The sequence below is a fragment of the Marmota flaviventris genome, chromosome 14, assembly GCF_047511675.1.
Source record: "Marmota flaviventris isolate mMarFla1 chromosome 14, mMarFla1.hap1, whole genome shotgun sequence".
In the NCBI taxonomy this organism is placed as follows: Eukaryota; Metazoa; Chordata; class Mammalia; order Rodentia; family Sciuridae; genus Marmota; species Marmota flaviventris.
Window position 1 is genome coordinate 60,376,155 of NC_092511.1, and position 25,250 is coordinate 60,401,404.

The 25,250-nt window shown below is 54.4% G+C and overlaps 1 protein-coding gene across 3 annotated transcripts in view; it reads right to left on the reverse strand.

Moving 5' to 3' along the window:
* Positions 1–7,284: 7,284 nt before the first annotated feature.
* Positions 7,285–25,250, reverse strand: part of Sfxn5 (sideroflexin 5) — a 112,356-nt gene continuing 94,390 nt past the window's right edge. For 2 of the 3 annotated variants that reach the window (XM_071601710.1, XM_027934496.2), the window contains one exon: positions 7,285–10,309. In XM_071601710.1, coding sequence (XP_071457811.1) covers positions 10,291–10,309 — 19 coding nt within the window. In that variant the 3' untranslated portion in view covers positions 7,285–10,290. Of the gene's footprint in view, positions 10,310–21,627; positions 22,363–23,964; positions 23,968–25,250 lie in introns of those variants that run through there. The other variant, XM_071601711.1, reaches the window with a different exon arrangement.

Genomic DNA, 25,250 nt, shown 5'->3' on the forward strand with positions numbered 1-25,250 from the left:
CTGAAGCGTGGGAATCAGGCCCAGGTAGCTCCATGGGGAGGGAGAGAGGTTTCCCATAGTTAGAGATGCTGGTGACTTCTGCAGTTGAGGAGAAACGAGAAGGAAGGAGTCACACAGTGCTGACCCAGCCCTCAGTCCTGGCCCCATACGGATGCTCCTGTGTCTTTAAAGAACCCCTGGGCAGGTTATGGCTTAGAAGCAGAGCTCAAGGCTGAGCCCACACCAGTGCCCAGGGCTCAGGGCCTTCCCCAGCCCCAAACACACAAGACAGGTCTTGCTGAGCTCTTTTGTCCACCTGTCTTTCAGTTTGTCCATTTGTCCTTTCTACTTGTACATTAAAATTTCCTTCATCCTGGAAAAAGAAAACTGTGTTCCTAACAATCTTCCCCTCCTAACATCTAGTTCTGTCCCCATTTCATTCCCCCATGTGTCCCCAGCCCTCTGTTCCTTGGCCTCTGCACCAGCTCTCTACTGATGTAAAGGACAGTTGCCAACCACAGTCACTGGTCTCTCCTTTGTGGCCAAATTCACCTGCTCCCGTCTGAATTCACCTGTTCCAGATCTGCTGGCCGCGCCCTGGTTGACTCCTTCACCCCTCTGCCTTCATTCTGGTCTCTCTGATGCCGCATCTGGTATCTCTTGAGTTCTCCCCAGTTTCACCCAGGCCTCATGGATTCAGTCCACCCGAGGTCCATCTTTGTTCCTCCTGCCTCCTCATCCCACCCTCTGTGCAGGGGTTCACACCCACTTCCAGTGCTTCTCTTTGGCGGGCTCCATGTGGGCTCACTGAGCTAGCTGCCTGCTGCACCCAGGCCCCTGAGCACCATAGACCCAGCATGTTCACAGATGGACTCATGTCCCCACCTGTTCTCCTCCGGGGTTGCCCACCTCAGCAGGCCGCATTAGCCATGTACACTGTTCCCCAAGGTAAATGAGTCCCGGGAATCTTCCTCAAGCTCCTTCCCCTTCTCCCCAGCCCCTCCACGGTTGAGTCTACACTGACTTCCTAGCCGTATCTCCTCAGTGCAGGGGTCCTCAGCCATCTCTCCCACTGGCGAGGCCCCACCTGCTCTTGTGTGGGAAGTGTGGACAATCCTGTGGCTTCTGTGAATGTCAAGGATGAAGTTCACTTTGAAGGAGGCCCTCCACACTACAGCCAGGATCCTCTTCCTCCTGCCCAAACAGGATGGTGTCTCCTCTTAATTCTGTCCCCGGCTCCCTTCCCACCCTCGACTTCTCCTACTTTCTCCTGGTGTGGTCCTCTACTTTGGTTCCACCTGTGCCTGCCCCTGAGTGAGCTGTGGCTTTCCACTGTGCTGTGCCTTTACTATGCTCTTGGTGAGCATCCTGTGGGTGCTTAATCAGTGTTGAGCTCACTGGGAAGATGTCAAGGGCCCAGTCTTGTTGCCTGGGCCGTGTGCAGAGATCCAAGTACTCAAGGTCCTTCTGCAGAGAGCACAGACCCCAGGTCCTGCTGGGCCCTGGTGCATCCCTTTCCCCTCTTTGCCCACCTCACTTGTATCCAGTCAGTGCTAGAAACCAAAGGGCTTCGTCCCATCCCTGTGCCTCTGCCACCCCCTCCATCAGCCAGGAAGGCATCCTCCACATCTGGAAAATCCAGGTTAAACCACACAGTGGCTCTCTCACCGACGGGCAGGTAGGCATGGCGGGGAGGGGGCATGCATGCCCAGGTGGGGTGAGGGCTAGAAGCATCCTTTTGGTCCCAGTGGGGGGCAGAGGAATGGATGAGTGGTTCTCTCGAGATCCTGTCTCACTTGTTGGGAGGAGGGGTCCAGGAAGATTACAGCAGAGCACCCCCTGTCAAGCAGATAAGGGGCTGGAAAGAACCCAGGAAACCTGCCAATCTTCCTAGCCAGGCCTGCGGGGCGGGTTGGGGAGTCCCCGCTGCAGTCCCACCATCCCCCATGTTGTGCCTCTCCCGCAGACGGTAAATATTGGTGTTGTGACTTCATTAATAAAGGCTTCTGTGAGCCTGAAAAACATGGAATCAGGATGAACTATTTTCTGAGCTGCGGGCTTTGCCAGGTTTGCTAATTTGGGAGTTTTTGGGCCCTCTCCAGGGAACAAACCAAAGTCTCTCTCGAAGAGACGCAGATGCAGCCGAGAAGGGGAGAAGACAAGGACTGCTGCTCCCTTCTCTCCCCTGAGGGCCCCTCCCACCTGAAGAGCAGGCCCTGCAGAGGGTGAGGCCCGAGGACACTGGCCTGCTGGCTTCCTCAGCCTTTGGGAGCTGCTGGGACAGGCCTTCCCTGAGTGAGCCTGGTTGGCCTTTTCCCCTCAGCTGGGCTGGGCTGGACCGGCCGCCTGTGGCCCTGCAGAATGACCGCTGACCGCTGTGAGCACCTGTGATAGCTCTGAGTTGCACGAGGTTGAAGCACAGGGAATTGTCCTTAACTCTGTGGTTGAGTCCATGGGCCTCGCCTTCAAGGAACCATCCGCACACATCCTCTTGTTCTCAGAACTTTCTGGGATGGGTCCCCAGGGCCTCCAGGGTAGCAAGGCGCATGTTCTTAGCATCTCCGCATCTTCATGGCCACTTTCTTCTCACAGGTGCTGTGATCGCTTCTCACAGGGCATCCAGCAGCCCTGGCCATCTCTGTTCAGGAGGGAGCCCCACGGGCCTCTCCTGGACCCCTGCTGCAGGGCAGCCTCGCAGGGGGAGGGGCAGGGAGGCCAGCAGGCTGAGCGGTGCAGGCCCAGCCAGCTTTCCTGTCAGACGGCGCTGCCAAGGCGGAGCCAGACATCGGAACAGGTTTAACCAATTACCCGAGCGCCCCATCTGCTGTCTGGGGTTCGTGTGAGGGTGAGTGCATGTGAGGGTGTTTGGAGTGTCTGGGAGGGCTGTGGGCGTGCGCGAGAGTGTGACTGTGTGGGTGTGTGTGGGCGTGCGGCTGTGCATGCGTGTGTGTTGCGCACGTGTGCAGTGTGTGGCTTCATGTCCTGGTCACACCCCCTCATGCGTCCAAGACTGTGGCTAGCAGCTTATGCTCTTCCTGCTCCCCTCCAGGACTTGGGGATGAAAGACGACCCTCCCTGCACCCCAGCCTCTCAGTGCCTCCTCCCCTCGTCACTGCTCACTCTCAGGGCTTGTGAGAGCTGGGACTGGGCCTTCTCTCAAATCCCACATTCAGACATCCTTTCCTGTCCCACCACTAGTCACCAGCCCTCCTCTTCATCAGTGCAGGACCTGCAGGAGCTCCTGGCCATGGCTCCCCCTGTTCTCTCTCCGACAGGCTCTTGTCCCACTCTTCCTTGGCTGTACCTGCTTAGCAAAATCAAAAGCCTGCCTGGACCTGTTTCTGTTCACCTTTGCACCTGACTCCAGCCTCCGGGGTCCCAGTCTCAGCTGAGGCCTCACTCCTGTTGATAGGGCCACCCCCACTCTCCACAGGGGAGGTCTCGACTGTCGCCCTTCTCTCAGACCTCCCTTCCCTCTTACTCTCAGCAGAGAACCTTACTTCCGTCTTCAGATTGAAGAGGCTAGAGGGAACACCTCCGCGACAGTCAGAGTTTGCCTTTGTACAGGGCAATTGGGGAGAGTTTAATACAGGAACGATAAACAAATCTGGGACGTGTACAAGGGATATTGCATTACTCTGAGACAGGAAACAGTGGGGATCCTGTATGGCCCTTAGGCCTAAAGAGGCGGGAGCAGTGGCCAGAACCTGGAGAGGACAGCTCGGCTGGAGAAGGCCCCAGACAGAAGATGTGACCTACAGTAGAGAGAAGCCCTCTCTAGGATAGATCCCCAACTCACTCCTCCAATCTTCTAATTTCCCTCTGGTGGCTCCCAGGGGTGAAAGCTAGACAGCCAGTCCAGATAAGCCCATCCCCCACTGAGTTCACCTCCCAGGCCTGAGCAGGTAAAGGTTGCAGGTGGATCTCGAGGGGCCTCACCCTCAACTCCCACCATACGCACATGGCATCATCGTCCCTACCTGCATCCTGTCACTACCAATGACCTTTCTCTCCTGGCGCATTAGGACCCCAGATCCTACCTGCCTTCCTGGTGGGCTTGTCCTGCTCTTCCTCTTGACTGCCTTCACAGTCTCTTCTGATTCATGTCCAAGAGTCTTCCTTCGAAAGCCTTAAGCCATGCCATAGCCATAGCCATGTTTTCCTGCCCAATTCACAACCACATTTCTTTCAAGAATGATCTCTGCAGCAGGGGGCCTCCTGACTTCTCAACACTCCACGGGAATCGTTCTTTCCAGGCTTCTCGAGGGACTCACCTTGGTCTTCATGTTCTTTGGACTCTCAGCGCCAGCTACATACATGGACAACTCTCCTGGGTAGCACTATCATGTCTTGTCCCTTGAGGACACCACACTCTTCTGGTCTTCCTCTTACCTCTTGCTTTTGATGTACTAGAGCTGCCACCACAAAGCACCACAGACTGGGCGCCTGAGACAACCAAACTTTATTGTCTCAAACTGGAGGGTAGACTTCAGAGATGAAGGTGTCTCAGGGTGGGTTTCTTCTGGGGCCACTCTCCTGGGCTTGTGGACAGTCACCTGCACGTTGACATGTCTCCCTCACTTAGCCTAGGTCTGTGTCCTGATCTCTGATAGCAACATCAGCCATATTGGATTAGGGTTGGCCCTTGGGACCTCATTTTATAATTACCTCTTTTTAATTTTTTTTATTGGTGCATTATAATTATACATAAGAGTGGGACATGTTATGACATATTCATACATGGACAAAACATAGCAATATAATTTGGTCAATTTCAATCCCCAGTATCCTTTTCTCAATCCCTTTCTCGCCCCTTTCTCCACCCTCAGTCTACTGGTCTTAATTACCTCTTTAAGAACTCACTTCCATATAGTCACATTCTGAGGTCCTGGGGGTTGGAACTTCAGCATGTGACTTTTGGGAGGACACAGTTCAGCTCTGCCTGGGCCTCAGAGTCAGGTTCTGTAGGATGCCATCCCATGTCTTTTTTTTTTAATATTTATTTATTTTTTAGGTGTAGATGGACACAATACCTTTATTTTTATGTGGTGCTGAGGATCGAACCTGGGTCCCGCCCGTGCTAGGCGAGCGCTCTACCGCTGAGCCACAATCCCAGCCCCCAGGTCTTTTCTTACCCACATGCCATCCCCACTCCCTGTGCTCTCTAGAAATGAATACCATGCAAGTCTATATCCCCAGTCCCTTCCTGTCTCCTGATGTCCCCACTTGATTATCTCACAGGAACCCCTATGAACTTGTAAAGGAGAGGGCTCCACCCTCCCTGGGATCCTTTCTTCCTTCTCTGTTTAGGCTTGGGGAAATGACACCCTCTTCCTCAGCTACCAGCAGGTGCCGGTCACCAGTAGAACCTCTTTGCTTCTCTCCAGCCCCATCCTCCCCATGCTGGCCCAGGTCCCCGCCTTCCCCATGGTGACTACCACAATGGCCCTACCACAATGGCCCCTGCCTGGTCTCCCCAGCAGCCTCCTTTGTATCCATTCTCTCCTCCATGCTCTGGTCCGATGAAGCCACTCGCTAATGAAGGCCTCCAGCTGTCTGAAGCTGCTGCCCCACCCCTCTCTGCCATGCTCACTTGCATTTGAAGAGGAGGAAAGCCAACATCAGGTGGCATGGGACTGATGGCGGTCCCCACCTCCCCACTTCCTTACTGGATTTGTATGGGATCTCCAAGGAGGGAAGGGATCTTGTGCCTGTCTGTCCATTTTTTGTCCCTTCTGTTCTTTTTTGGTTCTCCTCTGTCTTCCTACCCCTTCATAAGGCCTAGGGAACTGCAATGGGGCCCCAGGTTCTTGCTCAGGCTGAGGAGATGTCCTTGTCAGGAAGGAGGCAGGTGATGAAGGAACACTGCTTGCCACTGCCCCAAGGGACAGTACTGTTAGGAAAGGTGGGCATGTGGGGGAATGACTGAGACACTTGTTTGAGGGGCTATCCAGTGGCTGGGGATGACTGAGATGGCAGGAGCAGCAGCAGCCCTGAGGGACTGATGGAGCCTCCTTTCTGAAAATGAGGCCAGGTCCCCAGGGCCTCAGGAAAGGGTCACTCACCACAGCTCTAACCACAGTATTCTGAATCTTCTTGTAGCCTTTGCCTGAGTGGGAGGAGGGCGGGATGGAGGGCAGAGGAGACCGCATTCCTAGAGTGTTAATGATCTCCGGGCTGGGCAGGAGCTGAGCCCCTAAACCAGCTTAAAACAACAAACAGCTCCCAGGAGGGATTTGTGTCTGTCCTGAGAGTCAAGGATTTCCGCCCGCCCCGGATGGGAACTGTGGCCTGTGGGGCTCTTAGCAAAGAAATTCCCCAGAGACCAGAAGCCCCCTGACCTCAAGGTATCACTTTGAGAACAGACCCCACCCCCTTCCCCTCTCCCTCTCTCCTAGGGAGGGAGGCCTAGCACCTAGGAGGGGAGGCAGCACCTCCACCCACCCACCCTCACACCTACACACTCGCGCCCATTCTTCATCTGGACTCTCCAACCTTCCAGCAGGCTAGCAAGGGCCCTGTTCTTGGCATTTGGTAGATAAGACTCAGTTACAGAAATGCCCGCACAGAAAAGATGCCCAATCCACATCTTTCCGAATGAATGGGTGAATAAGGAAGTCACTGGCTGGAAGTCACTGGCTAGGAGTCACAGTCATGCTGGGCCACACTGGGGCTGAACGAGGGTCTGTCTGACCCCAACCATGATGGTTTTTCTCCCCTTCCTGTTCCCCACCCTTCATTGGCTTCTCTCTGCAGGACTGGAAGAATCTTGGAGTCCCAGGCCAGGCTTCCTTTACGGGGGACCTCTGAGGGCTGCTTGGAAGAGGAGCCGAGGCTATTAGGAGGCTGAGTCCTGGCTGCAAGGGATCTTGGAAGTTATTATGAAGGGTAGATTTCCTAGAGCTGGTATCATGTAGGTGGCAGACATCTGCATCTTTCCACTCAGCTCAGACCTTCCTCCTCCCTGTGGGCAGACTCCCTGTGGCCCCCTCAGCTTCCTCCACCAGCCTCTTGGAGCACAGAATCTACTGGAATTCCTAAGGTACTCAAGTTCCTTGGGTGCGTCCCTTCATGAGCACTCGATAGCTGCTCTGCAAAGGGGATCCTTCTGCAGTTTAACCCACCCCCTTTTCCCATTTTCCTTCCTCACTTGGCCTTTGTCCTTTCCCGTCCCCTTCTCTCTGGGTCTTCTTTGGACCCTGGGTCTACACCTTCCCACACAATCCTCAAGCAGCCCTTCACCCTTTCCCGCTGTGTTTCCGTGCTCCCACCCTTCCCGACATAATTCACAAAACCACACTCCGATGCTTTAAATCCATCGTTTATTGCCCACAGTTCATTAGTATTACATAAATCACACAGATTGAGAAAATTTCTGAGAAGGTTAAAAAGATACTGTAAAGTCCCCTGGGTGTGCTGAGGCACGTGGGTTGGGGCCTCACTTATGCCCACCCAAGGCTGGAAGACCAGCTTAGATCTTCCACTGGCTCTTCTTCTCATGACCCTCACCCTTCTCCCAGGCCAGAGACTCAGAACAGGATTGGGAAATGAATAGGGGTCTGGTGGCCATCTTTACTTGGCAGCCATCTTGACATCTTGGGCTTTTGCCTCCTGCACTCTCAGATTGCTTTCCAGAAATGGGAGAAGGGCATCCCCAAGCCTGAGGGGATGTTTGAAGTGATCAGAGGGGTTTGGGAAAGGACACCAGAGCTGCAGATGTGCCCTGTATTCCAGCAAAGCTGGGCCAAGTTTACCCAAACCAACCTGCCCCACCCAGACCTCTCTCCTCCGGCCTCATCAGAGTTGGGTATGGGAATTAGCAGAAAGTTTCCCTCTATGGAGGTTTTTTTTTTTTTTTTTTTTGAAGCCAGACTAGGGCTTAGCAGCATGGCCCACTGTCCTTCTGTCCCCATCACCTTGAGCTGTGAGGATCCTTTACCACTGCACCCCTATGGGAACATCTTCCTTAGCTCATATGAAATTGCATTTGAGAGCTTGATGCAAATCATCCAGGTAAAAGGCATGTAAGTTATGAGAGGCCGAGGCCACAGGAACAGGGCAGGGTGAGGTTGGGCAGGGGCAACCAGCACAGGGGAACTGGAAAGGCTTCATCTCTGGCCTCTAGAGGGAATATGGCTTGGGAGGCAGTTTTGGTCCCAAGATAAAGTGCACGAGAACAAGACCCTATGACAAGTGGGGGCAGGCTGAGCTTGCAATGAGCTCTTCAAAAGAGGACTCAAACACGCCCTGCCCCGTCCATGCCTAGAAGCCAGCACAGCGCAGCAGTCATTGGCATGCTCACATTATAACAGGATTGGCTCAAAAATATTTCCCCCTCCAGCCCATCCTCAGCCATGCCCCCCCATGCTGTTCTGTCCTCCCTGCTTGCCCATGTCTTCCTCCTATCCTGAAGAGCAGACGGGTGGGATGCTCCTCAGGAGAGTGGTGGGCGCTCAGACAACATCCTGCAGAGCCAGCTGCTGGTCACCAGGGGCTGGCTGGCTGGGGGGCAAAGGCACCATGGCTTCTGGGTGGGAACATGCTGTCAATGCCCATGAGAGACCCCCTTCATCAGACACCTGCCCTAAGTTGCTGAGAAGCCATCTACGGCCACGCTCTTGAAGTTTTGCAGAGGCTCCAGCCCAGATCCCCACCAAGGTGGAGTCACCAGGGGATGGAGGCCCAAAAGCTGCACATTGGCAGCTTCCATCCTTGAGGGGGTCGGGGGTGGGGGGGCACACTGAAGCTGGTGTTTCCCCTTCCTTTGGGTCTTTCAGACAAGGAGTCACCTTGCTTAGCCCCCACCCAGGTCCTGCTTCCCTCTGTAGAACTCTCTCCTTGTCCTTGGCCTGCAAAGGAGAAGGAGAGGGGAGCTAGCAGCCAGGGGCCTCAGGCTGCAGAGCTGAGGAGTGGCATGCAAGTGTGGCCCCCCACACAGACCCAACCATCCATACTCTCTCCTCCTCCAGAACTGCCAAGTTTTTGGCAAAGGTCAAGTGCTTCCAAGATGTGGGATCACACACAGAAAGGCAAGGTCCGATTTCTGAGGCCATTCCAAGGGGCCTCCCCCTTTCCCAGTCCAGTGTCCATACTGTGCATGTGCTCAGGATGACCATTACCTGAGCAGGACAGGAAAAGACAAGCTGGAAGAATGAAGGGCACCCCTTGGTCCAGTCTTTTGCTTCTGGGCAAGGAGGGTGCCAGAGCTGGGGCCCACCATTCCTGGGTTGATGCTGTCTCTTAGATGGCTCCCAGGGATCTGGCCTTGGCACTCTCAGGCACGAGACCCTCCTACTCAGGAAGTGGTGGAATGTGACAGGCAGCGTCAATGGCTGGAGATTCCCTGGACAGCAGCTGGACCAGCTCCAGCCCATCCTCAGCCCCAGCACCCAGCCTCCAGCATGTGCCTGAAAGGGGACCCTCCTGTAGAGGCCGGTGCAGGTGCGTGGTTCCTGCACTGGAAGCATCATTCCTTCCTTGGGCTTTCTGCCTGGAGCTGGGGTCCCCTCGGGGGACTGGAATCAGTGAGAGCTCCATCAGGGGGACCCTAGCCCCACCATCACTGGCTTTTTGGCAGAGGGATTGGTTCTGCAGCTGGAAAATGAAAAAGAGCTGGCCACTTTCAGAGCCTGCTGCCCAAAGAATCTCCAGTGCTCCTTGACTCCCTGGGTCTAATTCCTGAGGACCTTCAACATGGCTAGTTCCCATCCTGTGGGGTACAAACCAGCTCCCCTTCTTCCCCCTCTCCAGCCTGAGGAGTCATCTGGCCTGGCCACTCTGATATCCTAAATCTACCAGCCCAACTACCAAACCAACCCGGTTCCTAGGCTCCCATCATTTGTCCACCTGCCACTTCTGGTCACCTGCAACCAAGGCTCAGACTTAATTCTGATTAAAAAAAAAAAGAAAGAAAAAGAAAAAAGAAACCAATGTATAAAAGGATCCTAATTTTACCCCATGGGCATTCTGCAGTTTTCCAGTTTCATACATAATTGTGCTGAGTGGAGTTTCCACAACCCCACATAAGGCCCAGAAATGCACTTGATTCTTTTGTATAGGAAATGTGTCAGAATTCCTCTCCCCTAAGTTAAAATGTGAATGGATTAGTCTCCCTACCACAGTGGGTTGAGTGTTCCCCCAGGTGGCCCAGGACTGTGGGGTCCACCTGCAGGTGCAGCCCACCAGACTCCTTCCCTGCCCCCAAATTCCCTGGCCTGGACAAAGCTCTGTCCCCAGGCCAGCCGGCCACCGCTCACAGCCCCTTGTTATACACCACCGTCCGGCTGCTTGTAGCCCGGGCGATCTCAGGCTCTAACTGGGAGGTTTCGATCTGAGGAGAGAGAGAACAGAAAGATGAATGGAGAGACTGGGAAAGAGGAGGCTGGAGTAGCAGTTAAGACCATGCTGGTGCCCACAGTTTTGCCCTTCTGCGCCCTCCACCTCCGGGTCCACGTGTCCTGCCTGTTTTCCTTCCTTCTCCACGGTCTTGCCACCTTGGGGCTCACATATTCCTTCCAGCTCAGGTCTGGCATCTTCATTCTCATTATATGTCCATGTGGTAAAACATCCCTCCCCTGGTCTCTGAGCTCTGGGTCTCCCTCATCTCCAAGGCCCTTGTCCCTCACACTGCAGACAACTGTTCTCAGGGTGTCGCCTGGACCTGCTCACCCAGGGCTGCTCCACCCAGTCTCCACAAACCCAAACCCTGCCCTCTCAGCTCCATGGTCCCCTACCCTGGTGGTATCCCACCCCTTCTGCTCCTCTATGCTTTTAGACAGCAGAGGCCGCCAGTCCCAGACTCCCCACCTCCCAGTTTTCACACCCTTCCCTTCAACCTGGACATCAGGAAACATCATTTCAGCTACTCCCCAAACCAAGCCCTGACTGGTGGAGGTGCCCGACCATGTGCCCACCATCTCCACACTTGGACCTGACCACCTAATGGAACCACTCAAAGCTCACCGTCCCTGACTTTGGCTGGGCCATCACAGCAGCTGGCAACAGCACCCCCACCCCTGCTCCTGCCTGGTCACCTCCCTCTCCCACAGAGGCCACCTTAACCCTTCCCTCTTTTCCTCTGCCATCCCATCCTCAGATCCACACTCCTGAGCTCATGAGTCTTCTAACTGCAGGGGAAAGATCAAAGGCATCAGAAGGGAACCACTCAGTTCCCCACTGTCAAACCCATGGCTTCCTGGTGTCCACCCTGGCTCCCACCTGCCCTCCTGTGCCTCATGGCAGCCATCCTGGCCCTCAGAAGGCAGAGCCCCACCTGGCACCACCTCCCTCCAGTCCCTGAGGCAGCTGGGTCCCAGCTCCTCCCTCTTTCCCACCTTCACTGCCTATTAGCACCGCCACACAGGACAAGAACCTTCCATCTGAGGAAAGTTCTCCTTCAACCGAGGCAGGCTCCACTACTACCTTGGCTCCCTTCCCTGGCAATCACATTTGCTTGAAGAATTGCCTAAACCAGTGGTATCCACCTCCTCACCGCCCACTGACTTTTCAACCTACAGTAAATCTGGCTTCTGTTCACCACCCTCCACAAAATCTTCCTCTCCACGGTCACTTTCAGCCCTCACTGCACAACATCCACTGGATGCTTCTTAGGGTCTTTGGGTCTCAGTGTGACTAGACGCCCTGGGTGACTTCCACATCTGAGGTGTCTCTTCCCAAGGTTCTCCCCCGAGCATCAGGCCCACAGCTGCCTGCTTGGCTTCTCAGACTTTCTATGGACATCTCAAAGGCACATGAACTCAACCCATTTAAAATGGAACTGAGGCCAGGTGTGATGGCGCATGCCAGTAATCCTAGAGACTCGGGAGGCTGAGGCAGGAGGATCCGCAAGTTCAAAGCCAGCCTCAGCAATATAGCAAGGCCCTAGGCAACTCAGTGAATGCTGTTTCAAAATAAAGAATACAAAAAGGCTGGGGATGTGGCTCAGTGGCTAAGCACTCCTGAGTTCAATCCCCAAGGCCAATAAATACAGAAAATGGAATGGAATCCACCGTCTCCCTGGCCCCACCCAGGCTCGCCATCTCTGATAATGGCACCACCACCTAATGGTGGTCTGGACAAAGACCTTGGGGCCCCAAGCCTTCTCTTTCCTTCCCTTCCCCAAAGGTCTTGTCCACTTCAGTCCACCCCCCACCACAGCCAGGGGCCACCTTCTACAGCTCCCATCTGTTAGTGCCTCTCCTTACTATGAGATGACTCGGCGACTCCCATTTCCTTCTGTGGATCAAATCCTGACTCCTGCACCACCCAGCCCCTGCCCTACCCCTGGACACCCTTCCCCTTGAACTAGAGACACGGGACACGTGTACTTATTGAGTTCTGTGGACACACTGTGCTCTTCCCCTGTGTACCCCATCTTTGCCACAGCTGCCCTCCTGCCTCCCCTCCCGCCCCCACTCCATTTCTCCTGTCTTCAGTCAACTTTGGTGGCTCAGCTCAACTGGCACCCCAACCCCACACACTTCTTATATCCAAGTGACATCACGTTGTTTGGGGACTGTTTCCTCATCCCCCACCCCTTCATATTAGGTCACAAGCTCCCTGAGGCAGTGGACGGACATACAGGTCACCTGAAGGCCTAGTACAGTGCTAGTGCCCCAAGTGTTGAATAAAAGGGTGGAACAGGCCCTGGGAGGATGGGTTGCCCCTGCAGAATGCTACAGCATCTGTTTTTCAGCTCTAGGTTCTTGAACCCAGGCGGGTCAGGGAGGAAGGTGTCCCCTCAGTGAGAAGGCCCCAGCCTGACATCTACCCTGGGAAGGATCACAGGGGCGTCAGGTTTGCGACTTAGCTCAGTTGAACTTGACCTAGGCACCTAATGTATGTCAAGACATAGCAACCCTGGCAGAGAGGCAGCAGGTGGTGCAGACTAGCTTGGCTTTCAAAGACTCAGACCAACCCAGGCTGTGTAGGTCAGGGCCCAGCCGAGAGGGAGTTTGGTAAGGACTGGAGCTGGTGGGCGTGGCGGGGTTCCTGGAGACAGAGGACCCTTCTCCTCTAGTCTTGATACACCAACACCCAGGTGCTGGCTCCTTGAGATGACCAAACAGACAAGAGCTAGGCTCAAGACCAACCCTGGCCCCCCAACCCTCTCCTCAAACCACCTTCTCCTTCCCCACCCGTGCCAGGCCCCAAGTCCCCTCCACCCCAAGTCCCCTCCACCCCACCAGCTCCCCTCGTCCCCATGCTGCCACTGACACAATGCACAGCGCCCACGCTTAAAAATCTAAATGCTTTTGAAAATGTTTAACCTAGTTAGACAAATTAGCAAAAATTTGTGCAAAACAATTTAGGTATTTAAAATATTCAATGTTTTTAAAAAACTGGAAAACTGTTCTTAGCTTTCAGCTGCAAAAACCAACAAAATATAACATCCCAGCAATCTTACCATGAGGTGTAACATAACCCTTCGGGAAAGCTGTTAAACAGCTACTGAGGCATCCTGGGAAATAGCACTTCATTTATTCAAATGCACATATGTCAGGCTTTTGCACCATATGTCATTCCAAGCTATTTACAGTAATAATTAAATCTTAATCAACGTTTAACCTCTGTAAAATGTTTGAAGAATCCTAATCACCCTTCAGACTGCACTAATGAAGGAGAAATATATAAACATAAAAGGAAAATGATGCATAGATATCACACTGGAAAGAACAGTAATTGCAAAATTGTATTTCTTTTAAATATAATCAGTAAATGATGTAAAGTAAGCCAAGGAGTATTTTAAGTTAAGACATCTTGGATGTCAGAGGTGTGAGCAGCTAATTTTGTTCTGCTACCCATAACAGATGTAGCATATTTTATTTTAGTGCCATTATTAGCAACTTCCCATGCCGGCTTTCACTGAAGCACTGAGGCCCGCATTAAAATCAGAGAGGCTGCTCACCGCAGTGGAGGACCACGGCCCAGGGCCACGGCCCACGGTGCTCACTCCCTGGAGCACGCAGACCCAGGGAGACCGAGGCCTCCTCCTCCCAGCACCCCAGGCTCCCCTGGGCCCCCTCGGAGCTGAGGGCAGCAGGTAGGAGGGATGCACGGGGGAGAGGGGAGATGCAGGCAGTGGGAAGGCTCCTGGGGGAGGTGACTGAGGAGCCCAGGAGCAGGGGCTTGGGGACAGAGTTGTTAAGCTAGGCTTTCCTCTCATTCCAACTCAGTCTGCTCTCAATTCAGCAGATGTCGATGGCCACTGACTCCCTGGCCCCAGCTGGGCACACGGAGAAGGACAAGATCAGCCTGTGTCCTTGAGAAGCTCAAAGTCTAGGGGAGGAGTCAGACAGTGAACGCAGATGGATTCCAGAGACACAAGCAAAGTGCCATGGAAACTGGGGAGGGGCTGGGGGTTACAACTGATGAAGGAACGAGGAAGGAAGCGAACAGAGGGTTTTGGTGATCAGAGAGGCTAGGCAAAGCCTGCTGGGTGAAGGGAGAAGCATTAGCTGGCCAGCATGGGCCGCGAGGGCAGGGGAGCACTGTCGGATGTGGTGGAAATGTGGCAGGCAATGGAGGTGGGGTGAGGACAAGCAGAATCCTTTATGCTACATGAAGGTGCCAACCTTTTATCTGAGAGCAATAGGGAGCCATGGGAGGATTCAGAGCAGGGGTGGGCCATAACCTTGCCTATTTTAGAAAGGTCTCTGTGGTGGTGGTGGTGTGGAGGATGGACTAGAGGGGGCAGGGAAGCCTCCCAGGGAGCAGCTGTCAGAATCAGAGAGGTGCTAGGTCCTGCCTTATGATGCTGCCAGTGGGGGCAGGCAGGAGGGTGTGCCGAGGATCCTTTCTGAAGATGAAATCCATAGGAGTTGATGACCAATTCCATGTGGGGGTGAGAGGGAGGTGTTGAGGATGACTGTGCGTTGGATGACTCCTAATTCTAGCTCAGGAGCTGGGGTGGCTGGCGATGCCATTCTCAGAGGCAGGGAATATGGGAGGGGGTGGGGCTGGGAGGGGGAGGTGTGCTCAGGGTAGCCAATGCTGAGTTGGGGGTGCCTGTGAGCTCCCCAAGTGGAGAGGCCTGGGGGGCAGATGGGTCCAGGGTTCTGGGGCGATGGGCAGGAGAGAGAGCCCGGATGTGTGAGCACAGCCAGAGCCTCCAGAGTGGAGAAGCTTGCCCAGGAGAGCAGATGGAGGGGCGGGTGCCAGGGCCTGGGGAACAGGCACATTTGAGGGGCGGGTGAAGGGAACAAGCCCATGATGGCGGCCTCGGGGGACCAGCCTGAGGAGCGGAAGCAGTGACAGAGGGTATCCAGACATGGAGCAGCAATGGACACCAGGCAGTTTTTTGAAAGTGCTCCTAGGAGGGCCAAGAGGCCTTGATCTTGGCAACTGGGTGACAGTGACCTCCTAGGTCCAGATTCCCCAACCCCTCACTCAGTGCAGACCCTGGGAACAGCCTCACTTATTGGCCAGGCCCCTCTATCTCTCTGGCCGTGGCTGAGTGGGAGGCCATAGGATGCCATCTTCAGGTCCCTTGGATGTTGAGATACCGGGGTCCTCAGCACTGGGCTCACTGGGAGAAGACGGGGTAGAGCCCTATGTGCTGGCCGCTTGAGCAGATCTGCCATTTCTTCCCCTCTTACCAATAATCGAGTGCCCCCTAGGAAGTTCCCTCTCTGGGTATGTGGGGGTCCAGTCTTCTCCAAGGGAATGACATCAGGGGCCTGCCCGGGAGTGGCCTTTGGACAGGCGGTTGTGAGTGTGGTTCAGGGGCTGTGACTGCCTCTTGTGGCTCTGGCCAGCTCCAGGCCTGGAGGCAGGAACCAAGGAAAGGTGTTCTCTAGGGGACCATGCTGCTGGGAAGGCTGAGGGGGAAGAAGCAAAAGTCAGCTATATGTGCAGAGTTAACGGTGTTGTGGGCCAAGGTGGCTCATGGGTGGGGTTGTGGAGGAACATGCCAAGGCTCAGTGAGAGGAATGGATGTAGCCAGAAGAGACCCCCTGTGTCGGGCTGAGAAGGTAGGAGCCTTCTCTGGGGAGAAGGTGATGATGAGAAAGGAGGCCGAGCAAGCAGCAGGTACAGGGAGAAGGGACTATAGACCCTGGTGCAGCTGGGACTTGGCGGGTACCTTTTCCAGGCACCTGAGAGCCAGGTGGCAGCTGGAGGGCAGGACACCTGGGTTGAGGGTCGCAGGGACCACGGAGAAAGCTGAAGTTCCCAGTCAGCATTGGCTGATGGTTCCTGTAGCCCCAGAACTGGGGATGCTGGGGACGTGCCCGGCCCACTATGAAATAAGCAGTATCACCTGCTAGTCCTGCCTGACTCATGCCAAGCCTGAACCTTGACTCCCACACAACCTCGTGGGGTACACCCTCCCCACTTGCCTGTATCTGAGCACCAACTCCATCCTGCAGCCCAGCTCAGACTCTCCTGCCCCTCCCAGGAGATAGCCCCAGGTGGGAAGCACCATGTCCAATATCTCTAGAGCCTCCCCTGAGCACCCCAAGGCCTGGCTGGCTCCAGAGCCCCTGGAGCAGCTCTGTGGCCTTCCTCTGTGGCCTGGGAAGGGTTAACCTTGAGCTATTTCTCTCTGTCTCCCGGCTCATTGTGGGTGGGGGGCCAGAGTGAGGAATGCATCTGGGGCCACCTCTGCCTTCCAGCCTGGGAGCACACACACCTGCAGCCAGGGCCAGTGGATAGTTTACATATTTGAACCTGGAGCTGAGGTGTGGAGACATAAACAGGAAACTGGATCCCCCAGCCTGTGCCCCATTCTCAGGGGCTTTTACCTACTACAAAGCACTGGCTCCTCCTGGCCTTTCTTGTGCTGGCTCCTCTGCGTCCCTTTCAAAGACTAAGGGCCAGGGGGTGGGGCATTCAGCCTGACCTTGTGACATAGCTCAAAGCCACTTCCTGAGCTTGGCCCAAGGTCTGAGCCTCTAAGGTCTGCAGGTGGTGGCAACATGGATACAGGGTCCCAAAGCCCAGGTGGGCATATGGCTGCCCGTGGGTGCCTGAGGCCTCGGCAAGGCAACCCCTGACCCAGTAGGCAGCTACGTCCACCCTTTCTCACTGGGGCTGGCAGGCCTCTCAGGCCCTACACACACACACACACACACACACACACACACACACACGAAAGCCCTATCCTTTTGGGGGCAGCTAGAAGGTGGTGTGTAAGAGTAAGGCCTGAACTTGGATTCCTGGACCCTGGGGTCAGGTCTTTGGTACTGGTTCTGGGCTCTCACTGTCTTCTCAATGAAGGTCACACTCCTTGGCCGGACACTTAGGCCTTCTGGGTCTTTCTCCAGGTTCCTCATCCACTAGCTACTTTCCATTTCCTGTATATTTGAGACCTGAGTCCAAGCTGTATCCACTTCCTCTAAGACTACCTCCTCCTGGAAGCCTCCCCTGCTTCCACCTCTGGTGCCCCTGGCACTTGTTCTGGTCTTCATCACATCCCTGTCGAAGACCTGGTGTGAATATAGCCACCCCATCTTGCTCCATCTTGTGCCATTCAAGGCAGCTGCACCTGGTACACACAGTTCGATCCTCCATAAGAACTGAATCAAACTGAACCGAAGTGTGAATGCGGGGGGCCCATCTCAAACCTTTCCATCTCCCCTGTGCTTTGTAGACCCAGAAAATGGTCAAAGCCCCCTCTCCGTTTTGGAGCTTTGCACTATTCCTGGGTGCCCTCTGGTGGACCAATCTCACAGTCCTTCTCTGTCCTCTATCTTCTCAATCTGGAGGCCTCAGTTTCCCCACACAAGCAGTGGGAAAACTTTCAACCTCCTGGAGCTAGGAAGACAATGATATCTAGAAACACACGGGAGTCTGTTGGAGGCTTAGAAAGCCCATGTGACGCTACGTAACTAAGGCAGGATCTGCAGCCATCCCAGTGCCCAGGCCCTGCCCTGCCCACCCCTGTTCTGCTCACCCCACTCACAGGCCGGAGCTTTTGCTGCGGGCCAGGCATGCTCGAGACCCTGTGCACACATCATTGCTGTTATCTCAGTGGAAGCTTCGCACAACCAAGCCTCTTGTCTGTTCTAAATTCAGTGAGGTGTTCTAGAAGGTCCTGGGAGGGAGATCTGGGAAGGACAGGCTGAAAGGCGCCCTTGCTGAGGCCTGTCTTTGAGAGTGTGTGCACGTTCATGCGTGTGCGCCTGTGTGCACGCGCGGGTTTAGGATGGGGGTGCGGGGAACAGGCAACATGACAGGTGGCGTTGGCGTTCCTGGGCTCCAAGCGGCTTTGCCATCCCCATTCGTCCCTCCTGGGGGGTCCTGTGGGCAAACTCCAAGAAAGCAGCGGGCGCGGGGAGGCGGCAGATTTCTGACGGCAAAAATAGCTTGCTTCGGAGTTCAGTAGGGACCTGATTAAACCAGTAAATGAGAAAAACCCCAAACAAACATCTCCAAGCAAAGCAGGAGATGGATTGGAGACTGGAGGGGAGGAGGCCCCTGCTCTGGGGACAGTGAAAGTGCTGTGGACTCTGGAGGGACATGATGGTCCCTGGACATCGTCTCTTGCCTTGTATCAGCCCCAGAAGAGCCAGAGAAGAGGAACCAACAAAGTCAAGGTGAACCCAGATAAGCCATGTTCTATGTTAGGAGTTGATCAAGAGCACAGTTCTGAGTTTTAGGGACACGCTAGCTGCCAGGGAGGGAAAGGGGGCTGTTGTCCCCAGGCAGGAGATGGGACCAGAATCTGCATGTGTGAGGTGGGACAGATCTTGGTGGGGCACATTAGGGATGACGTCTTTGAGGAGGGCTATTTCTAGAACAGTCTGAACAGGTACCTAAGTGGGTTATCAACTCTTCCCCATTCTCAGTGAAGAGTTCAAATGCTTTCTCAGAGAATAAGCTGGAGGCCAGGGACTGACTTCTGGTGGGTCACAGCTGCCTGGCCAAGCTATTTCATCAAAACCACCATTTTCTTTCTTTTTAAAAAAATATTTATTTAGTTAGTTGTAGGTGGACACAATACCTCCATTTTATTTGTATGTGGTGCCTAGGATCGAACCCAGTGCCTCACACGTACTAGGTGAGCGCTCTACCACTTAGGCACAACCCCATCCCCCAAACCACCCTTTTCCTCAGGACTGGTGAGGGAGTAGAGAGAGAGTGGGGGTTCTGGGACCCCTGGGGGAACCCACATTCTTTCCCTATGCAGGATGTAATTCTTTCTTTCTTTCTCTCTCTCTCTCTCTCTCCCTGTTTTTTGTTTTCTTGTTTGTTTATTTTTTGGTACCAGGTATTGAACCCAAGGGAGCTTAACTACTGAGCCACATCCCCAGTGATTTTATTTTTTTATATTTATTTAGAGACAGAGTTTCTCTGGATTCTTAGGGCCTCACTAAATTGCTGAGGCTGGCTTTGAACTCATAATCTTCCTGCCTCTCTCCCAAGCTGCTGGGATTACAGGGCGTGCACCATCACACTCAGCTACCTCTTTTCTTGATGCACCAAGCTGTAAGGGTGGCAGGAAGGAGTCAAGGGAGGGTGTGGGAGGGGTGGCTGAGCTTGACCCTTGGGTTCCTCATCGCCAGCATGGCTGTGGCCTCTTAAGAGCCACCTGCTGAGGCCAGGGTGAGACATGGCTTGTGAAAGGTGCTGTGGACATGGAGAGAGCTTCACAGCATGCCTTCTAGTCCGGGGACCCTCTGGAGCTGAGGGAGGAGGGATTCAACTGAGAGGGAGGGGGCCTGGGGGTTGGCAGGGCTGACATGGGAGGCTCAGAGCAGGAAGCCCTGGGGGGCTCTCATGTCTTCTCCCAGCCAAGGTGTTCAGCAGAAGCTGTAAGAGCAGGGGGCGGGGTGTCCTCTGCTGAGGTGTCAGGGAAGGTCAAAGGCCAGGAGCTGACAAAAGACAAGCCAACTGACAGGAACAGTGCAAACAGGCCAAACAGGAAACAATCCTCCTGGCTGGTGAACCTGACTCCTTGTCCCCTCCAGGCTCCTGTAACAAGCAGCCTCAGCCCAGAGCCCTCCCCTTCTCTCTAGACTGGCCCCTGCAGTGGCTGGAAGAACAGCAGTAGAGTGAGGACCCAGGGGACCACGGGGCATATCCCAAGCAGGCCTAAGGCCCCTGCCCATTCACATCTTGGCACAGTTCAGGAAGCCAGACCTGGCCTTGGAGGATGGCTCAGAGGATACACCCATGTTGCAGGGCTCAGCACCGAACTTTAGGTCACATAACCACCACTGCTCTCCTGATTCTAGTAAAGGGAGCCCTGTCTTGTGTTTTCACTTCCAGAATCCTATGGGATAAGGCCAGGAAGAAACTTAGTTCCAACACCTTATCTTACAGCTGGGGGGACGGAGGTCTTTGAGGTTAAGACTCAGGCCATTTAGAAGGTGGAGGCTGACAGAGGCCAGCCAGCGGGGCAGAGGGCAGACCTGGAGGACACAGGTCAGCCCCTGCCCCAATACCACCTAGGGACAGGGCCAAGCCCCTGACTGCCCCCCAATCCCCATGCCTCACTCATACCCAGACAGGCCCCACTTCTTCTGTGGACACATTTCAACCTCACCAAATCAGCTAATTATTGACAGTTGGTGAAGAGGAGATTTCACTTTTTCCTCCTGTTAAACTGCTCCTAATTAGTTCCCTGTCACCACGCTGGCTCGCCCGCCCGCTGCCGCCCGTTCACAGTGCCTCATTAACCTTTCGCTCCTCTCCTGCCGCCTGCCAACAAGATGAAGACAAAAACAGATTGTGGAACAATGGCTCCGGCTTGTATGTGCAGCCCCGTCCCCCAGCCCCAGAGCTCCCGGGGGAGCCGTGAGGGAAGGAGAGGGGACCGGGGTGGGAGGAGAGCCCAAGAGGAATCAGGGAAGGGAGAAAGAGGCACAAAGAAAGATAGAGGCAGAAACAGGCAGGGACAGGCGAGGGGGCCTTGGCCAAGGTGCTGCTTCTCTCTCTCAGGAGACACGAGGTTCATTAAGGGGGATTGGACGCGCTCCCAGGTAGGGAACACCGCCTGTCAGGGTTGGAGGGACATTCACCATCAGCCGGTCCGGCCTCCTATGGCAGCCAAGCCTCTGGGCCCAGACTGACCCTGGAACTCTCCCTCCAGGGAACGAGGCACCAGTGTAAGTGGGATGGGGAGGCAGGATGGAGGTGACCGAGTTTGCCTGGAACTCAGAGTCGCAATCTCCAGAGAGGGCAGGGCCGACAAGGCCGCGTAAATCAGGCCCCACTGGACACAGGAGGCCCCTATTACCCACATACCCTAGCGCAGCCTTCTGCCTTCTTTTTATCATAGCTCCACTTCCTGTTGACATTTATGACTTACTGTATTTTGGGTTCCACCCCCAGAATGGAGGCTCCCTAAGACTAGGAACCATTATGTGACCATCCTAGTTACAGAAAGGGAAAGCAACCCAGCCTGTATGGGGGTCTATGGGGTAGAGCTTGGGTTAGCGTGCTGATAGGCCTGCTTGTGCCTGGGAATAGCCTGGCCAAGTGATTCTTGGCAATGTCCCATTGTGTGGCCTCATCCTCCAGGTCACAGGGCCCATCAGGGCAGACTCCATGCTCCCTGCATGGACAATAGGATCACAGCCCTGCAGGGAGGGAAGATCCCATCCTCCAGTTCTCACACTCAAGTTCTAAGGGGGTCTCTGGTCCCACCTGTCCCTCCTCTAGATTTCCCCACCCTTCCCACCCCTTTGTCAGCTCAGGGTCAGAAAACAAAGATGCACACTCCAGAAGGTTCCTGTGAAAATGGATACCACTTCCCCCACAAAGGAGGCCTAGGAGAAGACACTGGAATGTTCTTGCTGATAAATTAGTGGTGAGTAGTCTGGGGCACACACTTGGCCTCCTCTTTATGATGAGACTTGGCCTCCTCTTTTTATGATGGGGTATGGGCAGGCTGAGGAAGGATATGGAATCCTGCCTGGGTACAAAGACAGCTCCGTCATTACCAAAGTGCACCTTGGGCAAAGTCCTTAACCTTAAAGTGCCTCAGTTTTCTCATTTGCATACAAGGAATATAGGAGCCTACCTTGTAGAATTGCCACCATGACCAACCAGGCCCCTCTACTCACTGAACCCAGGGACTCCTTGGAGGCCACACCTTCCCTCTTTGGGCTATGGACATTCCCTCACCACTGCTGCTCTCTCACCAGCTCCCAACCTCCATCTCACAGAACACCCAGTGCTGATCTCCCAGAGTTGCCCATCCCTGAGCTCATTTTTCTGAACAAAGAGAGAAAATCGACTACCATTTTGCCTCCTGACTGCAGTGTCTATCTACACCACACAATGGCTAAGTCTCCTCTGCTCCTTCCAGGACCCTCAGTCAGAGCTCACTCTGCACAGAGCCCCCGCCTTCCATGTACTCAGCTTGCATGAATCTACTCCACCTGGGCTCTCTCCCCGCCTCTTGCTGCTCCTTCCCTTTCTCGATGACATTTCTTCCTTCACAGTGACCTCACCTTCCCCCAGGCTTTGATTTCCCCCTTGTACAGAAGGTTTCATATCTCCAGCCAAACCTCTCCCCAGAGCTATAGATGCACACATCTATCTGTCTGGGCAACATCCCTTGATAATCAATAATACTTTGAACTTGAAGAGCATTAGGAGGAGTTAATACAATAAGGCACGGAGTTTCCAGCATTTTGCCTGCTTTAGTAGCTGTTTGGTAAAAGTAGCTATCATTACTATTTGCAATTTGACCCTCAGTGCTATTTTAATAGGCAAAAATATTAATTCAAAAAGAGCAGACAAAACTCTCTCCCAGGAATTGAAGCAGGGATTGAAGTTCTTTCCTCAACCTCTGGGGCTGATGAGTTGGAAACCACACCAATCACCGCAGGTCGGCCATCCTAGGAACCAGTTCCTAAACTCGATTTCCAAGTCCCCTAATTAATTAATTAGTGTTTCAGTGATTACTTCTGTTGACAGCCTTGGTGGCTTTTGGCAAAGTTGGGTCAGCCCAAGCAAGTTCAGACTTATTATGGCAAATCCCACTGGCTTCTGGGACATGAGACATGATCCCTGCACGGTAGAAGAAGCACCTCGTTAGAATTAATTGGGAGGATGACTGGGGGAATGAGGTCCTCTCAGCCATTGGCTGATGGCCTTGGTGCCATAGATAGGTCACAGAAAGGCTTCAGAACACCCCATGATGCCCAGGACAGCTTGCATCCTGCTGGAGGCAATGCAACCCTCCCTCCCCAGGGGACAGAGACCTATTATACGGTGATGATATTTTTTCCCAATCTAGACACAGAGGCTTGGGTTGCCATAAGAGGACTTTGGTTAGACACACAGAGGAACTGACTTCTGTGCTTATTTGAGCAGGCACTGGGGGACAGTGGAGCCCAGGCTTTGCCTGGAGCCTCTGTGAGGCCAGAGCAACTGACCTTGGACCATCTCTCTGCACCAGAAGTGTGGACCTTCAGGGTTTCCTCTGACCTTGGGCTTCCCCTGTGGCTGCTCTGGGCCTCCATTTCCCAGTGGTAAATGGGGTGACCTTGAAATCCATATAGCTGGGATGGTCTCTGATCTGGTGCCAAGAGTTTTCCTGCCCTGGGCCCTCTCCATGCAGAGCTTCCAGAGCCCCTGATGCTCAGGGCACAATGGTGCTAGAGGCACACGGGGGACTCGGCCCTTGCCTAGAATCTCAGGTTCAGGCTGACTACAGAGATGTGCAGAGACTTTAGGCAGCCTGGGCTCAGACCCTCCAAGACATGGATGTCAGGGACCACTGCAAAGTACCCCCCTTCTGTCCTCAGACTTCTAGGCAACCTGGTGTTCTCGACTCCATTGGGACTTTCCAAGCTCAGCTTTCCTGCAGGTGGGAAGAGTGTCCCTGTCCCCACAACAAAGCTAAGCCCTTCAGGCCTGATGGAACTGGGGGCTCATTTCACACACCAGGATCCCACCTGGTGTGTCCTTGGTGGGTCCTATAAAACAAGAGCCCCACCCTTGCCATAGTATCCTCCCTAGACTCTGGGGCTGGGGTGGGGGCAGTAACTCCAGCTCTCACCCTTGGGGACCTTAAAGTTGGGTCTCTACCTCCTACTTCAAGGCCCTAGATCTCCAGTCCTCACCTTCCTGTCTCTTATTGTCACCTTCTCCAAATTCCCTCTGGGAACACTTACCCCTCCCACCACCCTTCTTGGGGCCCTCCGCAAATAGGGTCAACCCTGAAATCACAAACTCCAGCCACAGTCCCCGCTTCTCATGAGCTCGTTACTCCAAACACCAGGCTCACTCGGCCCCATTGGGCCTGCTCCTCCTGCTTGGCTTCCCACCCATCTTCCCTCCCAAAGGCATCTGCCCCCGACTCCTCTCCCACATGCGAACATGAGCAGGGGGCTCTCCCTCTGCCAAGATCTGCCCCTTGTCTCTGCTTGGGTCCCCTCCCCCCTTTTATGGGCCTTACTCCCCATCCTCCTCCTTTCCATGTCCTCAGCTTCCTCCGGGTGCTTCTGTTCTGCATTTACCCAGCCCCAGTCCTTCCCTTTATAAAAAGGGAAAAGTAAATAACAAAAGCTCTCAAGATCCTGCATCTGTCACAGCGATGTGCCTGTTTCTCTTTTTCCCTGGTGCCAAGCCTCACCTCTCATGATGGCCTTGGTGCCATAGGTAGGTCACCTGTGTTCCACTCCTTGGGGACAGGGTTTGTCTCCATTGCCTGAAGGACAATGGACACTCTGAACCCCATGGGGCTTGGACTGCTCACCTACTCCGGATCCCACGTGGCTGGCTCTGCCCCTCCCAGTACTGGTTTTACCCCAGTGGTCTCTACTTCTCTCCCTGCTGCCTAGGCCTTTCTCCTTGATTCCAGAACCACTTTCCACAGGGAACCTCCATTTGCATGTTCCACAGACTCTTCACACCCAGAGGTCATCCAACTCAATTCAGTGTCCTCCCTCCAGCCAGCCCCTCTTCATGTAGCACCTACACCTATCTGCCTTCTGCTTTTGAAACTAGAAAGCCGGGCACACGTCCTGCCGGATTCCTTTCCCTCCCACCACATGCAGTTCTTCATGAAGTCCTGATGAAGCAGCCCCACTCCTCTTGATGCCCCCTGCCAACAGCCCGGTCCAAGCTGCCATCATCTCACTGGATGCCCGCCACAGCCTCCTGATGGTTCCTTCTCCAGAGCTCCAACCCAGACTCATGACACAGGCATGGGGACCCTTCAAAATCAGGAGTCTGTGGTCCTGCTTTAAGGCTAGCCCTCAGGATGACATTGGCTTCTCTGCTTTGGCGTCCAAGTTCCCAGCACCACCTGGCCCCAGGCCGCTTACCTGGGCTCCCTCAGTTGGCTCCATGCTCTGCTCGTGCTGCAGACT